The sequence below is a fragment of the Anomaloglossus baeobatrachus genome, chromosome 1, assembly GCF_048569485.1.
Source record: "Anomaloglossus baeobatrachus isolate aAnoBae1 chromosome 1, aAnoBae1.hap1, whole genome shotgun sequence".
Classification (NCBI taxonomy): domain Eukaryota; kingdom Metazoa; phylum Chordata; class Amphibia; order Anura; family Aromobatidae; genus Anomaloglossus; species Anomaloglossus baeobatrachus.
The window spans coordinates 630,879,223-630,900,095 of record NC_134353.1 but is presented as its reverse complement, the minus strand read 5'-3'; the positions used below and the strand labels follow the sequence as shown (position 1 = coordinate 630,900,095).

Below are 20,873 nucleotides of genomic sequence, written 5' to 3'. Positions count from 1 at the left end.
GGAGGTTCTGCCACTAAGGCAGCTTCCTCATGACTCTCGGCCCGCTCCAGCCACGTCCTTAGTCGGTGGCAGGCTCTCCCACTTTGGCGACGCGTGGTTAAAGCAAGTCTCCGATCAGTGGGTGAGAGACATCATATCTCGCAGCTACAGGATAGAATTCTCTTCCAGCCCTCCAAACAGATTTTTTCTCTCAACTCCCCCCTGCTCCAAGGCCGCCGCCTTCTCGCAGGCCGTGGCGTCCTTGCAGGCAAACGGAGTGATTGTTCCAGTTCCCGCTCAGGAACGGTTCAGAGGTTCTTACTCAAATCTCTTCCTAGTTCCAAAAAAGGACGGTACCTTCCGGCCCATCCTGGATCTCAAGCTTCTCAACAAGCATGTCCGGGTGCGGCATTTTCGCATGGAGTCTCTGAGATCAGTCATTGTCTCTATGACCCAAGGGGAGTTCCTGGCGTCCATCGACATCAGAGATGCCTATCTACATGTGCCAATCGCAGTGTCACATCAGCGTTGGTTACGTTTTGCGATAGGAGAGGATCATTTCCAATTCGTGGCTCTCCCCTTCGGGTTAGCCACGGCCCCTCGGGTATTCACCAAGGTCATGGCGGCAGTGATTGCGGTCCTGCACCTCCAGGGGTTAGCAGTGCTTCCTTATCTGGCCGACCTTCTGGACAAGGGTACATCCAGCGCAGACTGTCAGCGGAGTGTTTCGCTCACTCTCGCCACCCTAGCCCAATTCAGGTGGATTGTCAATCTTCCCAAATCCACTCTGACTCCGACCCAGAGTCTCGCTCGCGTACCTAGGGATGCAGTTCGAGACTTTCCCGGCACTTGTGAAGTTGCCCTTAATTAAACAGCAGTCTCTCCGGCTAGCGGTGCGCTCTCTCCTGAGGCCCCGCCGTTATTCCGTCAGGCGCCTGATGCAGGTGCTGGGTCAAATGGTGGCCTCCATGGAGGCGGTTCCCTTTGTCCAGTTCCATCTGCGTCCTCTGCAGCTGGACATTCTCCGCTGTTGGGACAAGCGGCCTTCCTCCTTACAGAGGTTAGTGGCTCTGTCGCCACGGACCAGGAGCTCTCTTCAGTGGTGGCTTCGACCCCTCTCCCTGTCCCAAGGGCGCTCCTTCCTGACTCCGTCCTGGGTGATTCTCACCACGGATGCCAGCCTTTCCGGCTGGGGAGCGGTACATCACCACCACAGAGCACAGGGCACTTGGACTCCGTCCGAGTCAGCCCTTTCAATCAATGTGCTGGAAACCAGAGCTGTGCTTCTAGCTCTCCTAGCCTTTCGCCACCTGTTGGCGGGCAGGCACATTCGAGTCCAGTCAGACAACGCGACAGCGGTTGCCTACATCAATCACCAAGGCGGGACACGCAGCCGCATGGCAATGTTGGAGGTCCAACACATCTTCAATGGGCGGAGGATTCCAAGTGCACCATATCCGCAGTCCACATCCCTGGCGTAGAAAACTGGGAGGCAGATTATCTCAGCCGTCAATCCGTGGACGGTGGCGAGTGGTCCCTGCACCCGGCAGTGTTTCAGTCAATCTGCCGCAAGTGGGGCACTCCGGACGTGGACCTAATGGCATCCCGTCACAACAACAAGGTTCCGGTTTACGTGGCTCGCTCCCACGATCCTCAGGCCTTCGCCGCGGAGGCTCTGGTTCAAGACTGGTCCCAGTTTCGTCTGTCTTACGTGTTTCCCCCTCTAGCTCTCTTGCCCAGAGTCCTGCGCAAGATCAGAATGGAGGGCCGTCGAGTCATCCTCATTGCACCGGACTGGCCCAGGCGAGCTTGGTATCCGGACCTGCTCCAACTGTCCGTGGAGATGCCGAGGCATCTTCTGGACCGTCCAGACCTGCTCTCGCAAGGTCCGTTTTTCCGCCCGAATTCTGCGGCACTCAAATTGACGGCGTGGCTCTTGAGTCCTGGATTTTGACGGCTTCTGGTATCCCTCCTGAAGTCATCTCCACTATGACTCGGGCCCGTAAGTCTTCCTCCGTCAAGATCTATCACAGGACTTGGAAAATTTTCCTGTCCTGGTGTCGCTCTTCCGGCCATTCTCCTTGGTCATTCTCGTTGCCGACCCTTCTGTCTTTTTTACAGTCCGGTCTGCAGCTAGGACTGTCCCTCAACTCTCTCAAGGGACAAGTCTCAGCTCTATCAGTGCTATTCCAGCGGCGTCTCGCCCGGCTGGCTCAGGTCCGCACCTTCATGCAAGGTGCGTCTCACATCATTCCGCCTTATCGGCGGCCCTTGGATCCCTGGGACTTTAACTTGGTCCTCACGGTATTGCAGAAACCCCCTTTCGAGCCCCTTAGGGAGGTTTCTTTGTATCGTCTTTCTCAAAAGGTGACCTTTCTAGTTGCCATAACTTCTCTCAGGAGAGTCTCTGATTTGGCTGCGCTCTCCTCGGAGTCACCTTTTTTGGTTTTTCACCAAGACAAGGTAGTTCTCCGTCCGACCCCGGACTTTCTTCCTAAGGTGGTCTCTCCCTTCCACCTTAACCAGGATATTTTCTTGCCTTCCTTCTGTCCGGCCCCTGTTCATCGCTTTGAGAAAGCGCTGCATACTCTAGATCTGGTGCGTGCTCTCCGGATTTATGTGTCTCGCACCACTGCGCTTAGGCGGTGCACCTCTCTTTTTGTGCTAACCACAGGGCGGCGCAAGGGTCTCTCTGCTTCTAAGCCGACCTTGGCCCGTTGGATTAGATCGACCATTTCGGACGCCTACCAGAGTACTCAGGTGCCTCCCCCGCCATGGATCAAAGCACATTCGACCAGAGCTGTCGGTGCCTCTTGGGCTTTTAGGCACCAGGCTACGGCTCAACAAGTCTGTCAGGCTGCCACTTGGGCTAGCCTGCATACCTTTTCGAAGCACTACCAAGTGCATGCTCATGCTTCAGCAGATGCGAGCTTGGGCAGACGCATCCTTCAGGCGGCTGTCGCCCACTTGTGAAGTTAGGCTCCGCCTACTTCTTAGTTTTTCTGTTTATTCCCACCCAGGGACAGCTTTGGAACGTCCCATGGTATGGGTCTCCCAAAGGAACGATAAAGAAAAAGAGAATTTTGTTACTTACCGTAAATTCTTTTTCTTATAGTTCCGTATTGGGAGACCCAGCTCCCTCCCTGTTGCCTGTTGGCAATTTTCTTGTTCCGTGTGTTATCACCGGTTGTTGTCGTAGACAGAGTCTCCGGTTGTTCCGGCTCTTGCTCTGTTCTACTTGTGGGTGGCTATTCTCCTTCAGCTTTTGCACTAAACTGGCTGGGTCTGCTCACCAGGGGGTGTATAAGCTCAGAGGGAGGAGCTACACTTTTAAGTGTAGTACTTTGTGTGTCCTCCGGAGGCAGAAGCTAAACACCCATGGTATGGGTCTCCCAATTAGAGTTGAGCGCGGTTCGAGGTTCTCCAGTTCTAGGCTCGAGTGATTTTGGGGCCTGTTCTAGATCGAACTAGAACTCGAGCTTTTTGCAAAAGCTCGATAGTTCTAGAAACGTTCGAGAACAGTTCTAGCAGCAAAAAAACAGCTAATTCCTAGCTGGCTTTCCGCTGTAATAGTGTAAGTCACTCTGTGACTCACACTATTATGACATTTCAGTGTATAGTGTGCGTGAACAGCGCCTTCAGATCACTCCTGTTTGTATAATGGCGATCGCCATTTTTTTTTTTTTTTTCCTTGTCTTCCTTCCCTAAGCGCGCGCGTCTTGTGGGGCGGGCCAGCATGTCAGCCAATCCCAGACACACACACAGCTAAGTGGACTTTTAGCCAGAGAAGCAACGGCATGTGTGATAGGATGTCCATGTCACATGTCCCTGCATTATAAAACCGGACATTTTCCTCCAGGACGCCATTATCTCTTCTGCGTCCTTGGTGTCAGACATCACTGGCGCAGCTCCGTCCTGAGTCCTATCGCTGATACAGCTGTATGCGCTCCATACACAGCGCTGGACAGCATAGGGATAGCACTTTCCATCAGTCCTTTTAAGGGCTCGTACCGGCAGGGCCAGAGCCATAGGTGACAGGTCCTGAAAACAGCGACAGCGTCTGTGTAGCAAAGGTCAGGGATTTCCTCCCTGCATTTCCCTATTAGGAGGGAATAGAAAGGCAGGCTTCCTTTCCTCTACCCAGAGCCCCACAATCCTGGCACTGTACCCTCCTGTCCTCTGCACACTCCAACTCATAACTAAGCCATTATACTAGCAAACACTCAGTGTACCTAGTGGCATCCTAAACGTGGCTATTGGACTGTTGTCTAGTCACACTAGTGCAAAGACATTTGCAGCACCTCTACCTGCATTGCACACTCCAACTCATTATAACTAAGCCATTATACTAGCAAACACTCAGTGTACCTAGTGGCATCCTAAACGTGGCTATTGGACTGTTGTCTAGTCACACTAGTGCAAAGACATTTGCAGCACCTCTGCCTGCATTGCACACTCCAACTCATTATAACTAAGCCATTATACTAGCAAACACTCAGTGTACCTAGTGGCATCCTAAACGTGGCTATTGGACTTTTGTCTAGTCACACTAGTGCAAAGACATTTGCAGCACCTCTGCCTGCATTGCACACTCCAACTCATTATAACTAAGCCATTATACTAGCAAACACTCAGTGTACCTAGTGGCATCCTAAACATGGCTATTGGACTTTGCTATAGTCCCACTAGTGCAAAGACATTTGCAGCACCTCTGCCTGCATTGCACACTCCAACTCATTATAACTAAGCCATTATACTAGCAAACACTCAGTGTACCTAGTGGCATCCTAAACGTGGCTATTGGACTTTTGTCTAGTCACACTAGTGCAAAGACATTTGCAGCACCTCTGCCTGCATTGCACACTCCAACTCATTATAACTAAGCCATTATACTAGCAAACACTCAGTGTACCTAGTGGCATCCTAAACGTGGCTATTGGACTTTGCTATAGTCTCACTAGTGCAAAGACATTTGCAGCACCTCTACCTGCATTGCACACTCCAACTCATTATAACTAAGCCATTATACTAGCAAACACTCAGTGTACCTAGTGGCATCCTAAACGTGGCTATTGGACTTTTGTCTAGTCACACTAGTGCAAAGACATTTGCAGCACCTCTGCCTGCATTGCACACTCCAACTCATTATAACTAAGCCATTATACTAGCAAACACTCAGTGTACCTAGTGGCATCCTAAACGTGGCTATTGGACTTTGCTATAGTCCCACTAGTGCAAAGACATTTGCAGCACCTCTGCCTGCATTGCACACTCCAACTCATTATAACTAAGCCATTATACTAGCAAACACTCAGTGTACCTAGTGGCATCCTAAACGTGGCTATTGGACTTTTGTCTAGTCACACTAGTGCAAAGACATTTGCAGCACCTCTGCCTGCATTGCACACTCCAACTCATTATAACTAAGCCATTATACTAGCAAACACTCAGTGTACCTAGTGGCATCCTAAACGTGGCTATTGGACTTTGCTATAGTCTCACTAGTGCAAAGACATTTGCAGCACCTCTACCTGCATTGCACACTCCAACTCATTATAACTAAGCCATTATACTAGCAAACACTCAGTGTACCTAGTGGCATCCTAAACGTGGCTATTGGACTTTGCTATAGTCTCACTAGTGCAAAGACATTTGCAGCACCTCTACCTGCATTGCACACTCCAACTCATTATAACTAAGCCATTATACTAGCAAACACTCAGTGTACCTAGTGGCATCCTAAACGTGGCTATTGGACTTTGCTATAGTCTCACTAGTGCAAAGACATTTGCAGCACCTCTACCTGCATTGCACACTCCAACTCATTATAACTAAGCCATTATACTAGCAAACACTCAGTGTACCTAGTGGCATCCTAAACGTGGCTATTGGACTTTGCTATAGTCACACTAGTGCAAAGACATTTGCAGCACCTCTACCTGCATTGCACACTCCAACTCACTATAACTAAGCCATTATACTAGCAATTTATGCTGCCAGTTTAAGGGCCGTAGTTGCATTGTTAGGGATAATTATTCTTTATTATTCTGCTGTTAATAAAGCTAGACCACCGCTGCAATCTACACCACCTCTCAATTTTTACTACCACATTTTAAGTGCACAATCTTGTCGCAATCAACATGAATGGCAAAATGACAGATGCTGGTGGAAAGGGGAAGAGGCGTGGTGGAAAAGGAAAAAAAGGTTTTGTCCGTGGGGAAGGTGGCAAAGCTCCATTATCATCTGCTGAAGATAGACCATCTACCAGCAAAAGTAAGATGTCTACTACTTACCGTGGACAATCCGATGTGCTCCCTTTTTTACGGACACGAACAACAGGAACAAAGGTAGATGATGGCCAAAAAAGAAAAATGCTTGAATGGATCTCAAGTGGTCCAACAAGTGCCCTCTCAGCCACTTCAAGTACCGCATCCAAAAAACACCAGTCCTCTGAGTTGTCATCCCAATCAAACTTGCTTTCTCCCAGCTCTGAAGTCTCCATCAGCCCTGCACAGTATGGTGGAACTGAGATGGCTGAGTCTGCAGAGCTGTTCAGTCACACTATAGCCTGGGAATCAGAGGTCTGCTCCCAAGCTACAGTGAGTACAGAACAGGAAATGGTCTGCAGTGATGCCCAGAACCTTTGTGACTCTGATTCAGGCCGTGAGGACCAAGTTTCTGAGCATAATGTTGACCCTTTGTCACAAACTGTAACACCTGTGGTTATAGACAATGAGGAACATACTGATGAAGATGAGACGCAGATACCCGATTGGGATGACAACTTAAATATTCGGTCAGGGCAAGAAGAGCCTCGGTCTGAGGGGGAGGGGAGTGCAAACACAACAATTGATGATGAAGTTCTAGATCCCACCTACTGTCAACCCACAGTTAGGCACTCGAGGAGGTCAACAGAGGCGGTGGAGGAGGATGCAACCGACGACGAAGTTACCTTGCGCCTTCCTGGACAGAGTCGGAGCACTGGTAGCACGTCTACAACTGCATCCTCAGCCACCACTCTGCCTATGAGCATTATTCGGGGTGGATCAACAGGTCGCATGGCCTCTAAGCCTTGCCTAGCCTGGTCCTTTTTTGACATAGAAAAAGATCGCCCAAATTATGTGATCTGTAAACTTTGTCATGGTTCTCTTAGTAGAGGTCAAAACCTCAGCAGTTTGACAACTTCTTCCATGAATCGTCACATGAATAAATATCATAGATCCCGGTGGGAAGCTCACTGTGCTGCAATGCGGCCTAGCGGAGCGAACCATCCACGGCCTGCCCCTTCCAGTGCATCCGCGCGCTCTTCATCTTCTAGGACTGTGGGGACAGCTGTCACACCTGTTTTTCCACGCACAACTTCCACCACTGTAACCGCAACAGGCAGTTTGCTTGGTAGGTCGTCAGTTGGTTTGGAAGGGGAAACAAGTGAGTGTGTACAGCTCTCTCAGACATCGATAGCACCAACGTTGGATGAAGGCAACATCATGTCTCCGCCTGCACTTTCCTCACAAACCTGCATTTTTCCAGGGACACCCTACTCAACACCGTCTACACACAGCAGCCAGATCTCTGTCCCTCAGATGTGGTCAAATAAAAGGCCACTTCCTGCGACCCATGACAAAGCTAAGAGGTTGACTCTATCCCTCTGTAAGCTCTTGGCTACCGAAATGCTGCCTTTCCGCCTAGTGGACACACAGGATTTTAGAGACCTTATGTCTGTCGCTGTGCCCCAGTACCAGATGCCTAGTCGCCACTACTTCTCTAAGAAAGGTGTGCCCACGCTACACCAGCATGTCGCACACAACATCACCGCTTCCTTGAGAAACTCTGTGTGTGAACGGGTGCATTTCACCACCGATACTTGGACCAGTAAGCATGGACAGGGACGTTACATGTCGCTGACTGGGCACTGGGTAACTATGGTGATAGATGGTGAATGGTCTGCTGCACAAGTCTTGCCGTCCCCACGACTTGTGTGTCAATCCTCTGTCTGTCCAAGTTCCGCCACTGCTTCTGCCTCCTCCACCTCATCTGGGTCCTCCACCTCCGCCCCAAGCCTGCCTGGTCAGGCCACTAGCGTTCTCACTGCGCAGAAGGAATCACGCACCCCTCATTACTATGCTGGCAGCAGAGCGCAACGGCATCAGGCGGTCTTTAGCTTGACATGTCTTGGGAATAAGAGTCACACAGCTGAGGAGTTGTGGTCAGCTCTGCGGTCCGAGTTTAATAAATGGTTGTCTCCACTCAACCTGCAGCCTGGTAAGGCCGTGTGCGACAATGCTGCAAACCTGGGTGCGGCCCTTCGCCTGGGCAAGGTGACACATGTACCTTGTATGGCTCACGTGTTGAACCTTATCATCCAGCAATTTTTAACACACTATCCCGGCCTAGATGGCCTTCTGAACAGGGCACGAAAACTGTCTGCTCACTTCCGCCGTTCAAGCGCCGCAGCTGAGCGACTTGCATCGCTCCAGAAGTCTTTCGGCCTGCCGGTTCATCGCCTGAAATGCGATGTGGCGACACGCTGGAATTCAACTCTCCACATGTTACAGCGACTGTGGCAGCACCGCCGAGCCCTGGTGCAATACGTCATGACGTATAGCCTGGGCCAACGAGATGCAGAGGTGGGGCAGATCACCCTGATGGAGTGGTCTCAGATCAAGGACCTATGCACCCTTCTGCACAGTTTCGACATGGCGACGAATATGTTTAGCGCTGACAATGCCATTATCAGCATGACGATTCCAGTCATTTACATGCTGGAGCACACACTAAACACTATTCGGAGTCAGGGGGTGGGACAACAGGAAGGGGAGGAACTACAGGAGGATTCATATGCGCAAGGGACAACAACATCACCAAGGTCCAGACGTTCATCATCACCAACGCAGCAGGCATGGGACCATGGGGGACAGGGATCAACAAGGGCGCATAGTAGCAGGCGAAATGTTGAGGAAGGTGCAGGAGAACATGAAGAAATGGAGGACGAACTGTCCATGGACATGGAAGACTCAGCGGATGAGGGAGACCTTGGTCAAATTTCAGTTGAAAGAGGTTGGGGGGAGATGTCAGAGGAAGAAAGAACGGTTAGCACCTCTATGCCACAAACACAGCGTGGACTTGGTCCGCATGGCTGCGCAAGACACATGAGTGCCTTCTTGTTGCACTACCTCCAACATGACCCTCGTATTGTCAAAATTAGAAGTGATGATGACTACTGGCTTGCCACACTATTAGATCCCCGGTACAAGTCCAAATTTTGTGACATAATTCCAGCCATAGAAAGGGACGCACGTATGCAGGAGTATCAGCAGAAGCTGCTACTCGATCTTAGCTCGGCTTTTCCACCAAACAACCGTGCAGGTGCAGGGAGTGAATCTCCCAGTTGTAACTTGACAAACATGGGACGGTCTTGTCATCTTCAACAGTCTACCCGTACCAGTAGGACCGTATCTGGTGCTGGTAACAGCAATTTTATGGAATCTTTTCATAATTTTTTTAGACCCTCTTTTGCAAGGCCACCAGAGACAACAAGTCTGACACATAGTCAACGGCTGGAGAGGATGATACAGGAGTATCTCCAAATGAACATCGATGCCATGACTTTGCAAATGGAGCCTTGCTCCTTTTGGGCTTCAAATCTAGAAAAATGGCCAGAGCTCTCCAGTTACGCCTTGGAGATTTTGTCGTGTCCAGCTGCCAGCGTTGTCTCTGAACGTGTCTTCAGTGCTGCTGGGTGTGTGCTGACAGATAAGCGCACGCGTCTGTCCAGTGACAATGTGGACAGACTGACGTTCATCAAAATGAACAAGTCATGGATCCAGAAGGAATTTACTACCCCTGTGTCATCCTGGGGAGAGTAAATGCTTGTGGATTTGGAATGTGCTTGATGCAAATCTAGCTGTGAAGTGCACAACTAGGGCACAAGTGCTGCCACTGAATGGGTGGGTGTGTGTGGGGCACAATTTTTGGAAAAAAAGGGAGACTCTGCTTGGAGTAACCCTTGCTTGCTGTGTTTTTAAAAGAAGCCAAGATGAACAGAGCTGGGATCAGGAAAGACTTTGCTACCTACCCTGGTGTTATCCTGGGGACGGTTAATTAGGCCGTATTTTTGAATGTGCTTGATGCAAATCTAGCTGTGAAGTGCACAACTAGGGCACAAGTGCTGCCACTGAATGGGTGGGTGTGTGTGGGGCAAAATTTTTGGAAAAAAAGGGAGACTCCGCTTGGAGTAACCCTTGCTTGCTGTGTTTTTAAAAGAAGCCAAGATGAACAGAGCTGGCATCAGGAAAGACTTTGCTACCTACCCTGGTGTCATCCTGGGGACGGTTAATTAGGCCGTATTTTTGAATGTGCTTGATGCAAATCTAGCTGTGAAGTGCACAACTAGGGCACAAGTGCTGCCACTGAATGGGTGGGTGTGTGTGGGGCACAATTTTTGGAAAAAAAGGGAGACTCCGCTTGGAGTAACCCTTGCTTGCTGTGTTTTTAAAAGAAGCCAAGATGAACAGAGCTGGGATCAGGAAAGACTTTGCTACCTACCCTGGTGTCATCCTGGGGACGGTTAATTAGGCCGTATTTTTGAATGTGCTTGATGCAAATCTAGCTGTGAAGTGCACAACTAGGGCACAAGTGCTGCCACTGAATGGGTGGGTGTGTGTGGGGCCCAATTTTTGGAAAAAAAGGGAGACTACGCTTGGAGTCACCTTGCGGTGTTTTACATGATTTTAGAAGGGCGTGCCATATCTATATCTGTGTCTCCTCTTTTTCCTTGTCCTGCTCTTTTGTTTTCGCATGAGTATATGTCCTTGTCACTTTCCCATGTGTTTGTGTTGTGTTGTGAGTTGTTTGTCACCTTTTGGACACCTTTGAGGGTGTTTTCTAGGTGTTTTTATGTGTTTGTGATTGCCTGCCATTGTTTCCTATGCAGTTCGAGTTCGGTTCGTCGAACGTTCGACGAGCCGAACTCGAACGGGACCTCCGTTCGGCGAGCCGACCTCGAGCCGAACCGGGACCGGTTCGCTCATCTCTACTCCCAATACGGAACTATAAGAAAAAGAATTTACGGTAAGTAACAAAATTCTCTTTTTTAAAAATACAAATCTTAAAAATGTGACTTGCACTTTCATATTCAGCAACCTATAGTCTGATACACCTAACTAATCTTCTGAGTGACCTACCGAAGTCACATAAATGAGTCCAACTTTGTGTAATTTATGTTCAGTATAACTACCACTGTTCTGTAAAGGCTTAAGAGATTGGTATGAGAATATTAGGGCTCAAATAGCATAATCAAAACCAAGGACCACACCACACCATACAGGTCAGGGATAAAGTTGTAGAGAAGGGTAAAGCAGGGGTAGGTTATAAAAACAATAGCCCAAGCTCTGAACACCTCATGGAGCACTGTTCAATCGTTCATCCAAATATGGAAGGAATATGGCACAACTTAAACCTACCAAGACATGGACATCCACCTCAACTGACATCCCATGCAAGTAGAGCACTAATTACAGAAACCACCAAGAGGCCCATGAGCATTCTGGAGGAGCTGCAGTGATCCACAGCTTTGGTGGTTGAATCTGTCCAAAGATCCAAAGAACAACTATTAGTTGTATACTCCACAAATCTGGCCTTTGTGGAAGAAGAGGCATTTTTGTAAGCAAGCCATATGAAGTCCTGTTTGAACTTTTTAAAAAGCCATGTAGGGGACCCACCAAGTATGTGGTCTGGTCAGATGACACCAAAGTAGAACTTTTTTGCACTAAATGCAAAATGCCGTGTGTGGCATATCACCCTGAAAACACCATCCACACTGTCAAACATGGTGGTGGCAGCATTTTGTTGTAGGGATACTATTCAATATAGACAGAGAAGTTGTGGCAAGATGGATGGAGCTTAACAACAAGGTAATCCTGGAAGATAACCTTTTAGAGGCATCAAAAGACTTGAGACTGGGGCGCATGTTCACCCTACAGAAGGACAATGACGCTAAACATACCACTTGAGCTACAATGGAATGGTTTAGATCAATGCATATTCATGTGTTTGAATGACCCAGTCACAATCCAGACTTGAAAATTGCTTTTCACAGACGATCTACATCCAATCTCACTGAGGTAGCGCTATTTTACAAAGAACAGGCAAAATTTTCAGCCTCCTAGATGTGCAAAGCTGGTAGCTATATACCCCAAAAGACTTGAAGCAATGATTGCAGTGAAGGGTTGTTCTACAAAGTATTAACTCAGGGGGATGAATAAATAATAAATGCACATCACATTTTCAGATACGTATTTTTAAAATGTTTAGAAAACCATCTGTCTTGTCCTTTCCACTTCACATATATTAGCTACTTAGTCCTTGCGATGATGCCGGCTCTTGTAAGTCATGTTGTCATACCGACAAGGGCGTGATAACATGTTAGATGGGCTGACTAGTCTGGGGGAAACCTACTCCTCCATCGACTAGTAAAGGGGGTAATTTCCATATCATAATCAGAGTTTTGAAATACTTTTTCTAAAGTGTGCAATGTAAGGCTATGTGCCCACGCTGCGGAAAATGCGCGGAATTTGCCGCAGATTTTTCGTGGAAATTCCGCGGATTTTTCAAAAATCTGCAGCACAGCTACTCCCAAGCCATTTCTATGGCATTTGGGAACTGCTGTGCCCATGCTGCGGATTTTTCCGCAGCGGAAATAATGCGGATTTCCCTGCGGAAAAATCAGCAGCATGTCAATTATTCCTGTGGATTTCTCCGCAGGGTCCCATATACTTACCTGCCTCACCGGAGTCACTTTCTCCGTCCGGTGTACAGGAGCGCGGTGGATCCAGGTACAGGAAGGAAGAGGTGGGCGGGGCCTGCACGAGCTCCGGTCATGTGACAGCCGGAGCTAATGCAGGCCCGCCCACCTCCAGCACAGTGCACCAGATGCTGACAGAGGGACACGGCTGCCGGAAAGCGAGGGGCTGCGCGATGTAGGTAAGTATGAACTCCCCCGATCACTGCAGCACTTGTTCTGCATTGAGGATGCAGTGCCGAAGCCATGGTACTGTATCCTCAATGCAGAATGCCCGCACCATATCCGGAGGACATTCCGCAAATAATCCGCAGCATGGAAACAGACAAACTTGTGCTGCGGATTTCTGGGAGTCCCTGCGGAATGTCCTGCAGATATAACCGCAGGACACTCTCACCGTGGGCACATAGCCTAAGACTGTTAGGAAGGGACGTTGGATAGGTGCACACAGCTGCTGGCAGTTCTGGGAGCATAGGGGAAAAGACAAGTTCCCTTTAAATCTAGACTAATTGTTCATATTATTACAAGTGTTTGAGGTGGGGGCTCCACATTATAAAGTAGGGACCTGCTTGTACATTCAAGGGTCTTTAACAAAATGTGTAATTTGTTCCAATGTTAATCCTTAACAATATTTTTTAAATAATATCTAATATGGATATTGTTGACCGCTTCTGTTATTCCCTAATGTCCTCTTCTGTTGTCCTATATTTCATAGTTCACACATATGGTTCATTTTTGTTGACAATTAGGTTAATCATTTGTACATTGTCAACCCTGTTTTTTTATCTTTTATTCAACCTCAGATCAGAATATTCGCCTTTATGACTGCCGCTATGGGTCTTTCAAGAAGTTTCGAACCATAAAAGCTCGGGATGTGGGCTGGAGTGTCCTCGATGTAGCATTTACTCCAGATGGAGGACATTTCCTGTACTCTAGCTGGTCCGACTACAGTTAGTATATACCCTTTTATCTAAGTATTATTATTATAATAGAGAAGAAAGAAGAGAATTAGATCCATCATACCAAAATATCTGAGTTTTATATATATATATATATATATATATATATATATATATATATATATATATATATATATATATATTCTATAGATTTAAAACACTTAACTATTCTTTGTATTTGTATCCTTTTCTGGATAATCTTAGAGTATGAGATTGATCCTAATAGAAGGTTGAGACTCAGATATTTTGGTGTGATGGATCTAATTCTCTTCTTCCTTCTCTGTTGTAATAGTCTTAAAATAATCATTTTCTTTAGAAGCAATGTGATTGGTAGCCAGATTACGGTATTACACTCGTCAGATCAGTTTCCTGGCAAATACAACACATTTCGATCAGATCAATTGACCATTGACACACACATTTAGATTATTGGTCTGATTGGACATAAAATAGTTGGATATCGGCTCATTAAAGTCAGTCTTAAATTAAATTGAGCTGAATTTATCACCATAGCAGATCTCTTAGATAGACTAGCTGAGTGATAAAATAATAGACTTCTACACGCGGGTGTCAACCAGCCATCTATATACATAAAATGAAGCTCATTTATGGACCTTATTCTATGGCTGCATCATATAGGAATACACTAAAGGGTGCTTTACACACTGCGACATCGCTAGTGATGTCGAGCGCGATAGCACCTGCCCCCGTCATTCGTGCGACATTTTGTGATCACTGCCGTAGCAAACATTATCGCTACGGCAGCGTCACACACACATACCTTGTCAGCGACGTCGCTGTGACCGCCGAACAATCCCTCCTTCAAGGGGGAGATGCGTTTGGTGTCATAGCGATATCACTGCAGCGTCACTAAGCGGCCGGCCAATAGAAGCGGAGATGAGCGGGACGTAACATCCCGCCCACCTCCTTCCTTCCGCATTGCCGGTGGACGCAGGTAAGGAGATGTTCGTCGTTCCTGCGGTGTCACACATAGCGATGTGTGATGCCGCAGGAACGACGAACAACATCGTACCTGTGGCAGCAGCGATATTAAGGAAAGGAGCGACGTGTCAACGATCACCGTTTTTGAACGATTTTGCGATTGTTGATAGTCGCTCCTTGGTGTCACACACTGCGATGTCGTTACCGGCGCCGGTTGTGCGTCATTAACAAAGTGACCCCGACGATATATCGGTTGCGATGTCACAGCGTGTAAAGCACCCTTAAGGCTCTGTAGTAAACATCAGATGACAGCAGTTTAATGTCACTACATAATCCTTAAATTAGACTTAGAACAGAGCATAAAGAGTAATGAGACTATTCTTCAAAGCCAGAAGCATCTGGAAAAATGTAGAGAACCATTTCAGAGGAGAAGGAGCCAAGATAACATTTACATGGCACATCAGCTTAAACAAAGTATACACAAAAGCTATATTCTATTCTGCACTATAAGGCAAAAAATGGAAATTGCAGAAGTATTGCATTAGAGATCTCTACTGATGTTTATTTTTTAGTAAATACAAAAATCTCAGTTAAAAAAAATCCAATTCATCTCTTAGAAATCTGCTTTGTGTTTCTGTTGTAGGCAGCATGAGCCTCTTGAGCCCAGTGATTGGCTTCAGCAGTCATGTGCGCTGTAGTCGTGATGTCACCACTGCATCCTGTATACAAAAATGGAGCACTGGTATAAGTTAATTCCAATGGAAAAACCTATGTACATAAAAAGATGAAAAAATATAACGATATATGCAAATTGTCTCTTCAAAGAGAATTTGAACTCTTGTGCCACCTATCGGACGTAGAAATCTTAAAAGTATAATATTGCCTTTTACGATTGCTACTTGTAATAGGTGGCTCTAGCCTTCAAGTCCTCTTCCTCTCTGACAAGGCAATTTGTATATTAAATAACCCAGAAGAGCATTGCAAGGTGTTTAAGTCTCCTCATACTGGTATGTGACTCTGCACAAGAAGAAACCTTACCCCTTAGATCCAAATGATATATGAGAACTTTAGCTTGATGTCAGTTTTGCCCCTTAACGACCGCGGGCCGTAAAATTACGTCCTAGCGGTCATAACGTTACTCCCCGCAATCTGCCGGCGGCAGCAAGCCGCGATCTGCGCACATCTCAGCTGATTTTCACAGCTGAGATGTGTGCCTGCTAGGCACGAGCAGAATCGTTAACTTGACGCCGGATTACCGGCCAAGAATGAAGTGAATTAATCCAATGTTATTTATGAAATATTATTTTATTGTTAATAAACTCACAAACATATACTTTCAAACAAGAGAGCCACCTGGGGGGCACATGGTTCCAGAGTATCTACATGTCAACTCCATCCTGCATATAATGTATCAGCATTAAATCCAAACACAAGATAATTGCATCCAGTATTTATATATAGAAAAATTAATCAGATCCAATTTCAATTTACATTATAACATATAGTGTGTAACCTCATAGTAGTTCCGTATCAGCATATAACCATAGGTAAATGCCCAAGAAAATAACCATTAATTAGTCATCCAGACATACAAGGTTATTCTCTATGGGCATATTACCACCGTAGCCCAATATGTCACCTCCTACTCCCTCTTCCTTGCCCTTATCAGCGCGGCATATGAAATGGACAAATATATGGTCAAATGACCTTTTAATCGTCACTGGTATGCTATGGCAGATCAGACGCACGGCTAAATCGGTTCACCATCTATTAGTATATCTTTCAGCACCTGCTGATTTACATATATGATAAGACACAATCCAGCCACTGCGTGCACTGCCTCGCCACCACCTACTGACGATTAGTCCCCGCTGACAATGCAAACAAGAGGGCACTCATTGCCTAAATACACACAGTATAGAGCTAGGGCAATATAACGAGGGTATGCATTACAGATAAAGTATTTGGAATACACATTAGGAATTAGTTGTTAGAATGGATACTCACATTGTTAACTGACTCGTCTGGCTATGCGTCCCACCACCCCTGACGTACGTTTCGCCGCTGCTTTATCAAAAGGGGGCGTGTCAGGGTGGGGGAACGTTCGTGCTTATATAGTATAAACCAGCCAGGTGATTATGTCATCTCGTTGTTATAACTATGTGTCCATTTCATATGCTGCGCTGATAAGGGCAAGGAAGAGGGAGTAGGAGGTGACATATTGGGCTACGGTGGTAATATGCCCATAGAGAATAACCTTGTATGTCTGGATGACTAATTAATGGTTATTTTCTTGGGCATTTACCTATGGTTATATGCTGATACGGAACTACTATGAGGTTACACACTATATGTTATAATGTAAATTGAAATTGGATCTGATTAATTTTTCTATATATAAATACTGGATGCAATTATCTTGTGTTTGGATTTAATGCTGATACATTATATGCAGGATGGAGTTGACATGTAGATACTCTGGAACCATGTGCCCCCCAGGTGGCTCTCTTGTTTGAAAGTATATGTTTGTGAGTTTATTAACAATAAAATAATATTTCATAAATAACATTGGATTAATTCACTTCATTCTTGGCCGGTAATCCGGCGTCAAGTTTGTGTTTAGTCAGATTCTATTGAAGTGTATATAAGTAAGTGGACTTTGGTGATTACGAGCAGAAACGTTATCTGCTCGTGCCGTTTAACCCCTGTAATGGCGCTGTCAATATGTGACAGCGCCATTATAAACGCGATTGCGGTAAAGTTTTACTTACTGCCCGATACCGGAAGTCACGTGACATGATCACGTGACTTCCGATGGTTGTCATGGTAGCACAGGGTCATGTGATGACTCCTGTGCTAGACATGAACTACTTTCACTTTCGCTTTCCACGGAGGCCAGGAAAGCAGAAAGTGCACGTATCTGCTGTTTACAGCTGTGTAGCTGTGATCAGCAGATAGTGCAGAGCGATCGGAGTGCTGAACGCAATAGCCCCCTAGGGTACCTAGTAAAATAAAAAAAAAAGTAAAAAAAAAGTTTTAAAAAATTTCAAAAAAAACAAAGAGGTCGCTCAAAAGAAAAAGATCTCTCAGAAGAAGCTGAAAAAGCAGAAGCTCATGGCTTGGGAGTGAAAATAAAATGTACAGAAATAAAAAGTATTGTCCTTCTAAAAAAAAAAAAAAACCATAAAAGTTCAAATCACCCCCCTTTCGCCCCATTGAAAATTAAAGGGTTAAAAAAATAAAATAATATACACATTTGGTATCGCCGCGTTCAGAAACGCCTGATCTATCAAAATATAAAATCAATTAATCTGATCAGTAAACGGCGTAGCGGCAAAAAAATTCCAAACGCCAAAATGACGTTTTTTTGTCGCCACAACTTTTGCGCAAAATGCAATAACAGGCGATCAAAACGTAGCATCTGCGCAAAAATGGTACCGTTAAAAACGTCAGCTCGAGTCGCAAAGAATAAGCCGTCACTGAGCCATAGATCCCGAAAAATGAGAACGCTACGGGTCACAGAATATGGCGTAAAACGTGCGCCACTTTTTTCAGACAAACTTCCGAATTTTTTTTAACCCTTTATATAAAGGTAAACCTATACATGTTTGGTGTCTATGAACTCGCACTGACCTGAGGCATCACACCCACACATCAGGTTTACCATACAGTGAACACAGTGAATAAAATATCTCAAAAACAATAGTGCTATCGCACTTTTTTTGCAATTTTTCTGCATTTGGAATTTTTTTGCCATTTTCCAGTACACTATATGGTAAAACCTATGGTTTCATTGAAAAGTACAGCTCGTTCCGCAAAAAATGAGCCCTCACATGACCATATTGGCTGAAAAATATAAAAGTTACGTCTCTTAGAAAAAGAATGGCGAAAAAAAAAACGAAAAGCGAAAAATCGGCCGGTCGTGAAGGGGTTAATATGCTTTAGACCCTTGTATAATAGTATTATGAGGCACTGAAAATAGATCATGCATATATGATTTACCTATTCCATGCACATATTAGTTTGAGAACTCTGATTTTGCTTGTTGTCTGCTCAACAACCTGAATCTTACATGTACTTTATGGAGGAGGTTGGATGGCGGTATGGGTAAGGGAATGTTTTGTTGTATCATAAAATGTGAAAATTCTGTACTAAAGAAATACTTGATTAAAAAAAACAAACAAACAAGGATCAGTGCTGGGATAGCCTCTGTGAACAAGGGGAGGGTGAGTATCAGCTGCCTATGATAGAGAACATTCATCTGGAAACTGGCTCCTAGTGTGGCCTTCGATTTGTCCAGACTTTATTATTATTATTATTATTATTATTATTATATACACAGATCGGTAGGAGATCTATTACAATAAATATGTTTATATGCAATAATGAGTTTTTCATTTGATTACAGTTCACATCTGCAACATATATGGGGACACAGAATCTCACACTGCACTTGATCTCAGGTACTCTTTGCATTAACTCTATGCTGGATATCGTACATATTTTGTTTGTATCGTATTTTTTTATAGTGTGCATGTTGCTTCTATTTAGGAAAGTAACTTTAATCCCGTCCCCCTGGTGGGGGTTCATTAATATGTACAGCACATTGTCCTGTGATTAGACAGCCTGTAGTACCTATTACAGCTCCATCGTGGTGGAAAATTTTTATCCTAGAAATAGTAACCTTTTAGATGTCATTCCAAACACTGGCTGTGGAAACTAAGGCTATATTCACATTTTTTGGGGGGGCCACACGTCAAGCACTGAAAAAAATGGGATTCATGCAGAACCCCCAATTGAGCCTTCCATTATAATGAGGCAGAAGGAGTCACTTTGTGCTCCATCTAGCCTGTTCCAATTGTCTTTGTCTATTTTAGGCAGGCACAAAGGCGCAGTCTACCACAAAAAGACACAGACTCTGGAGTTGGTAAGACAAACCTCCGACTCTGACTCCTCAATTTCTCTGATTCCGACTCCACAACTCCCTCATACAGTTAAAACCAGAAGTTTCTCTCTGCTCTCTACAAAGACACATCTGCATGCTTTTCTCACTATCTGACATGAAATCAGAATAAACCTTTCCCGTTTTAGGTCAATTAGGAACCAAAATTATTTATATTTGCCAAATGCCAGAATAATGAGAGAAAGAGAATGTTTTAAGGCATTTTTATTAACTTCTGCAAAGTCAAGTTTACATACATTTCATTAGTATTTGGTACTATTGTCCTTCAACTGTATGACTTGGGTCAGACGTTTTGGATATCCTTCTACAAGCTTCTCACAATAGTTGGTGGGAATTTGGGCCCATTCCTCCTGACAGAACCATGTTTATAGGTCGCCTTGCTCGCTCCTGCCTTTTCAGCTTTGCCCATACATTTTCAATAGAAATGAGATCAGGGTTTTGTGATGGCCACTCCAAAACATTGACTTTGTAACCAGATCGGCAGTATTCTTCAGGTCATTGTCCATTTGGAAGACCCATTTCCACCCAAGCTTTAAGTTCCTGGCTGATGTCTTGAGATGTTACTTTAGTATTGCCACATAATCTTCTTTCCTCATGCCATCTATTTTGTGAAGTGCCCCAGTCCCTCCTGCAGCAAAACAACCCCACAGCATGATGCTGCTCCCTCATGTTTCACAGTTCGTGTTCTTAGGCTTCAAAGCTCCCTTTTCCTCCAGCTCTAACGATGGTCATTATGGCGAAACAGTTCAATTTTAGTTTCGTTAGTGTCCACAGGACACGTCTCCAAAAATTAAGGTCTAATTTCCTGTGTGCATTTGCAAACCTTACTCTGGGTTTTTTAGGTTTCTTTTGGAGTAATGGCTTCTTCCTGGCAGAGTAGCCTTTCAGCCCATGTTGATACAATACTTATTTCACTGTGGATAATGACCGTCTTACCAGCTTCCACCAGCATCTTCACAAGGTCTTTCACTTTTGTTTTTCGGTTGATTTGCACATGTCTGACCAAAGCATGTTCATCTCTGGTACACAGAACCAGTCTCCTTCCTGAGCGGTGTGATGGCTGGTTATTCCAATCTTGTCTGTACTTGCGTATAATTGTTTGCACAGATGAACGACGCATCTTTGGGTATTTAAAAATTGCACCCAAGGATGAACCAGACTGGTCCAAGTTCACAATTCTCTTCCTGACATCTTGGCTGATTTCTTTTGACTTTCCCATGATACTACACAA

General features: G+C 45.6%; 1 protein-coding gene across 2 annotated transcripts in view; it reads left to right on the top strand.

Annotated features, from left to right (window-relative positions):
- The window catches only part of DCAF11 (DDB1 and CUL4 associated factor 11), a 156,533-nt gene that overhangs the window by 81,188 nt on the left and 54,472 nt on the right, over positions 1-20,873 (top strand). For both annotated transcript variants that reach the window (XM_075319090.1, XM_075319082.1), the window contains 2 exons: positions 13,582-13,728; positions 19,088-19,142. In XM_075319090.1, the coding sequence (XP_075175205.1) occupies positions 13,582-13,728; positions 19,088-19,142 (202 nt within the window). The remainder of the gene's footprint in view (positions 1-13,581; positions 13,729-19,087; positions 19,143-20,873) is intronic.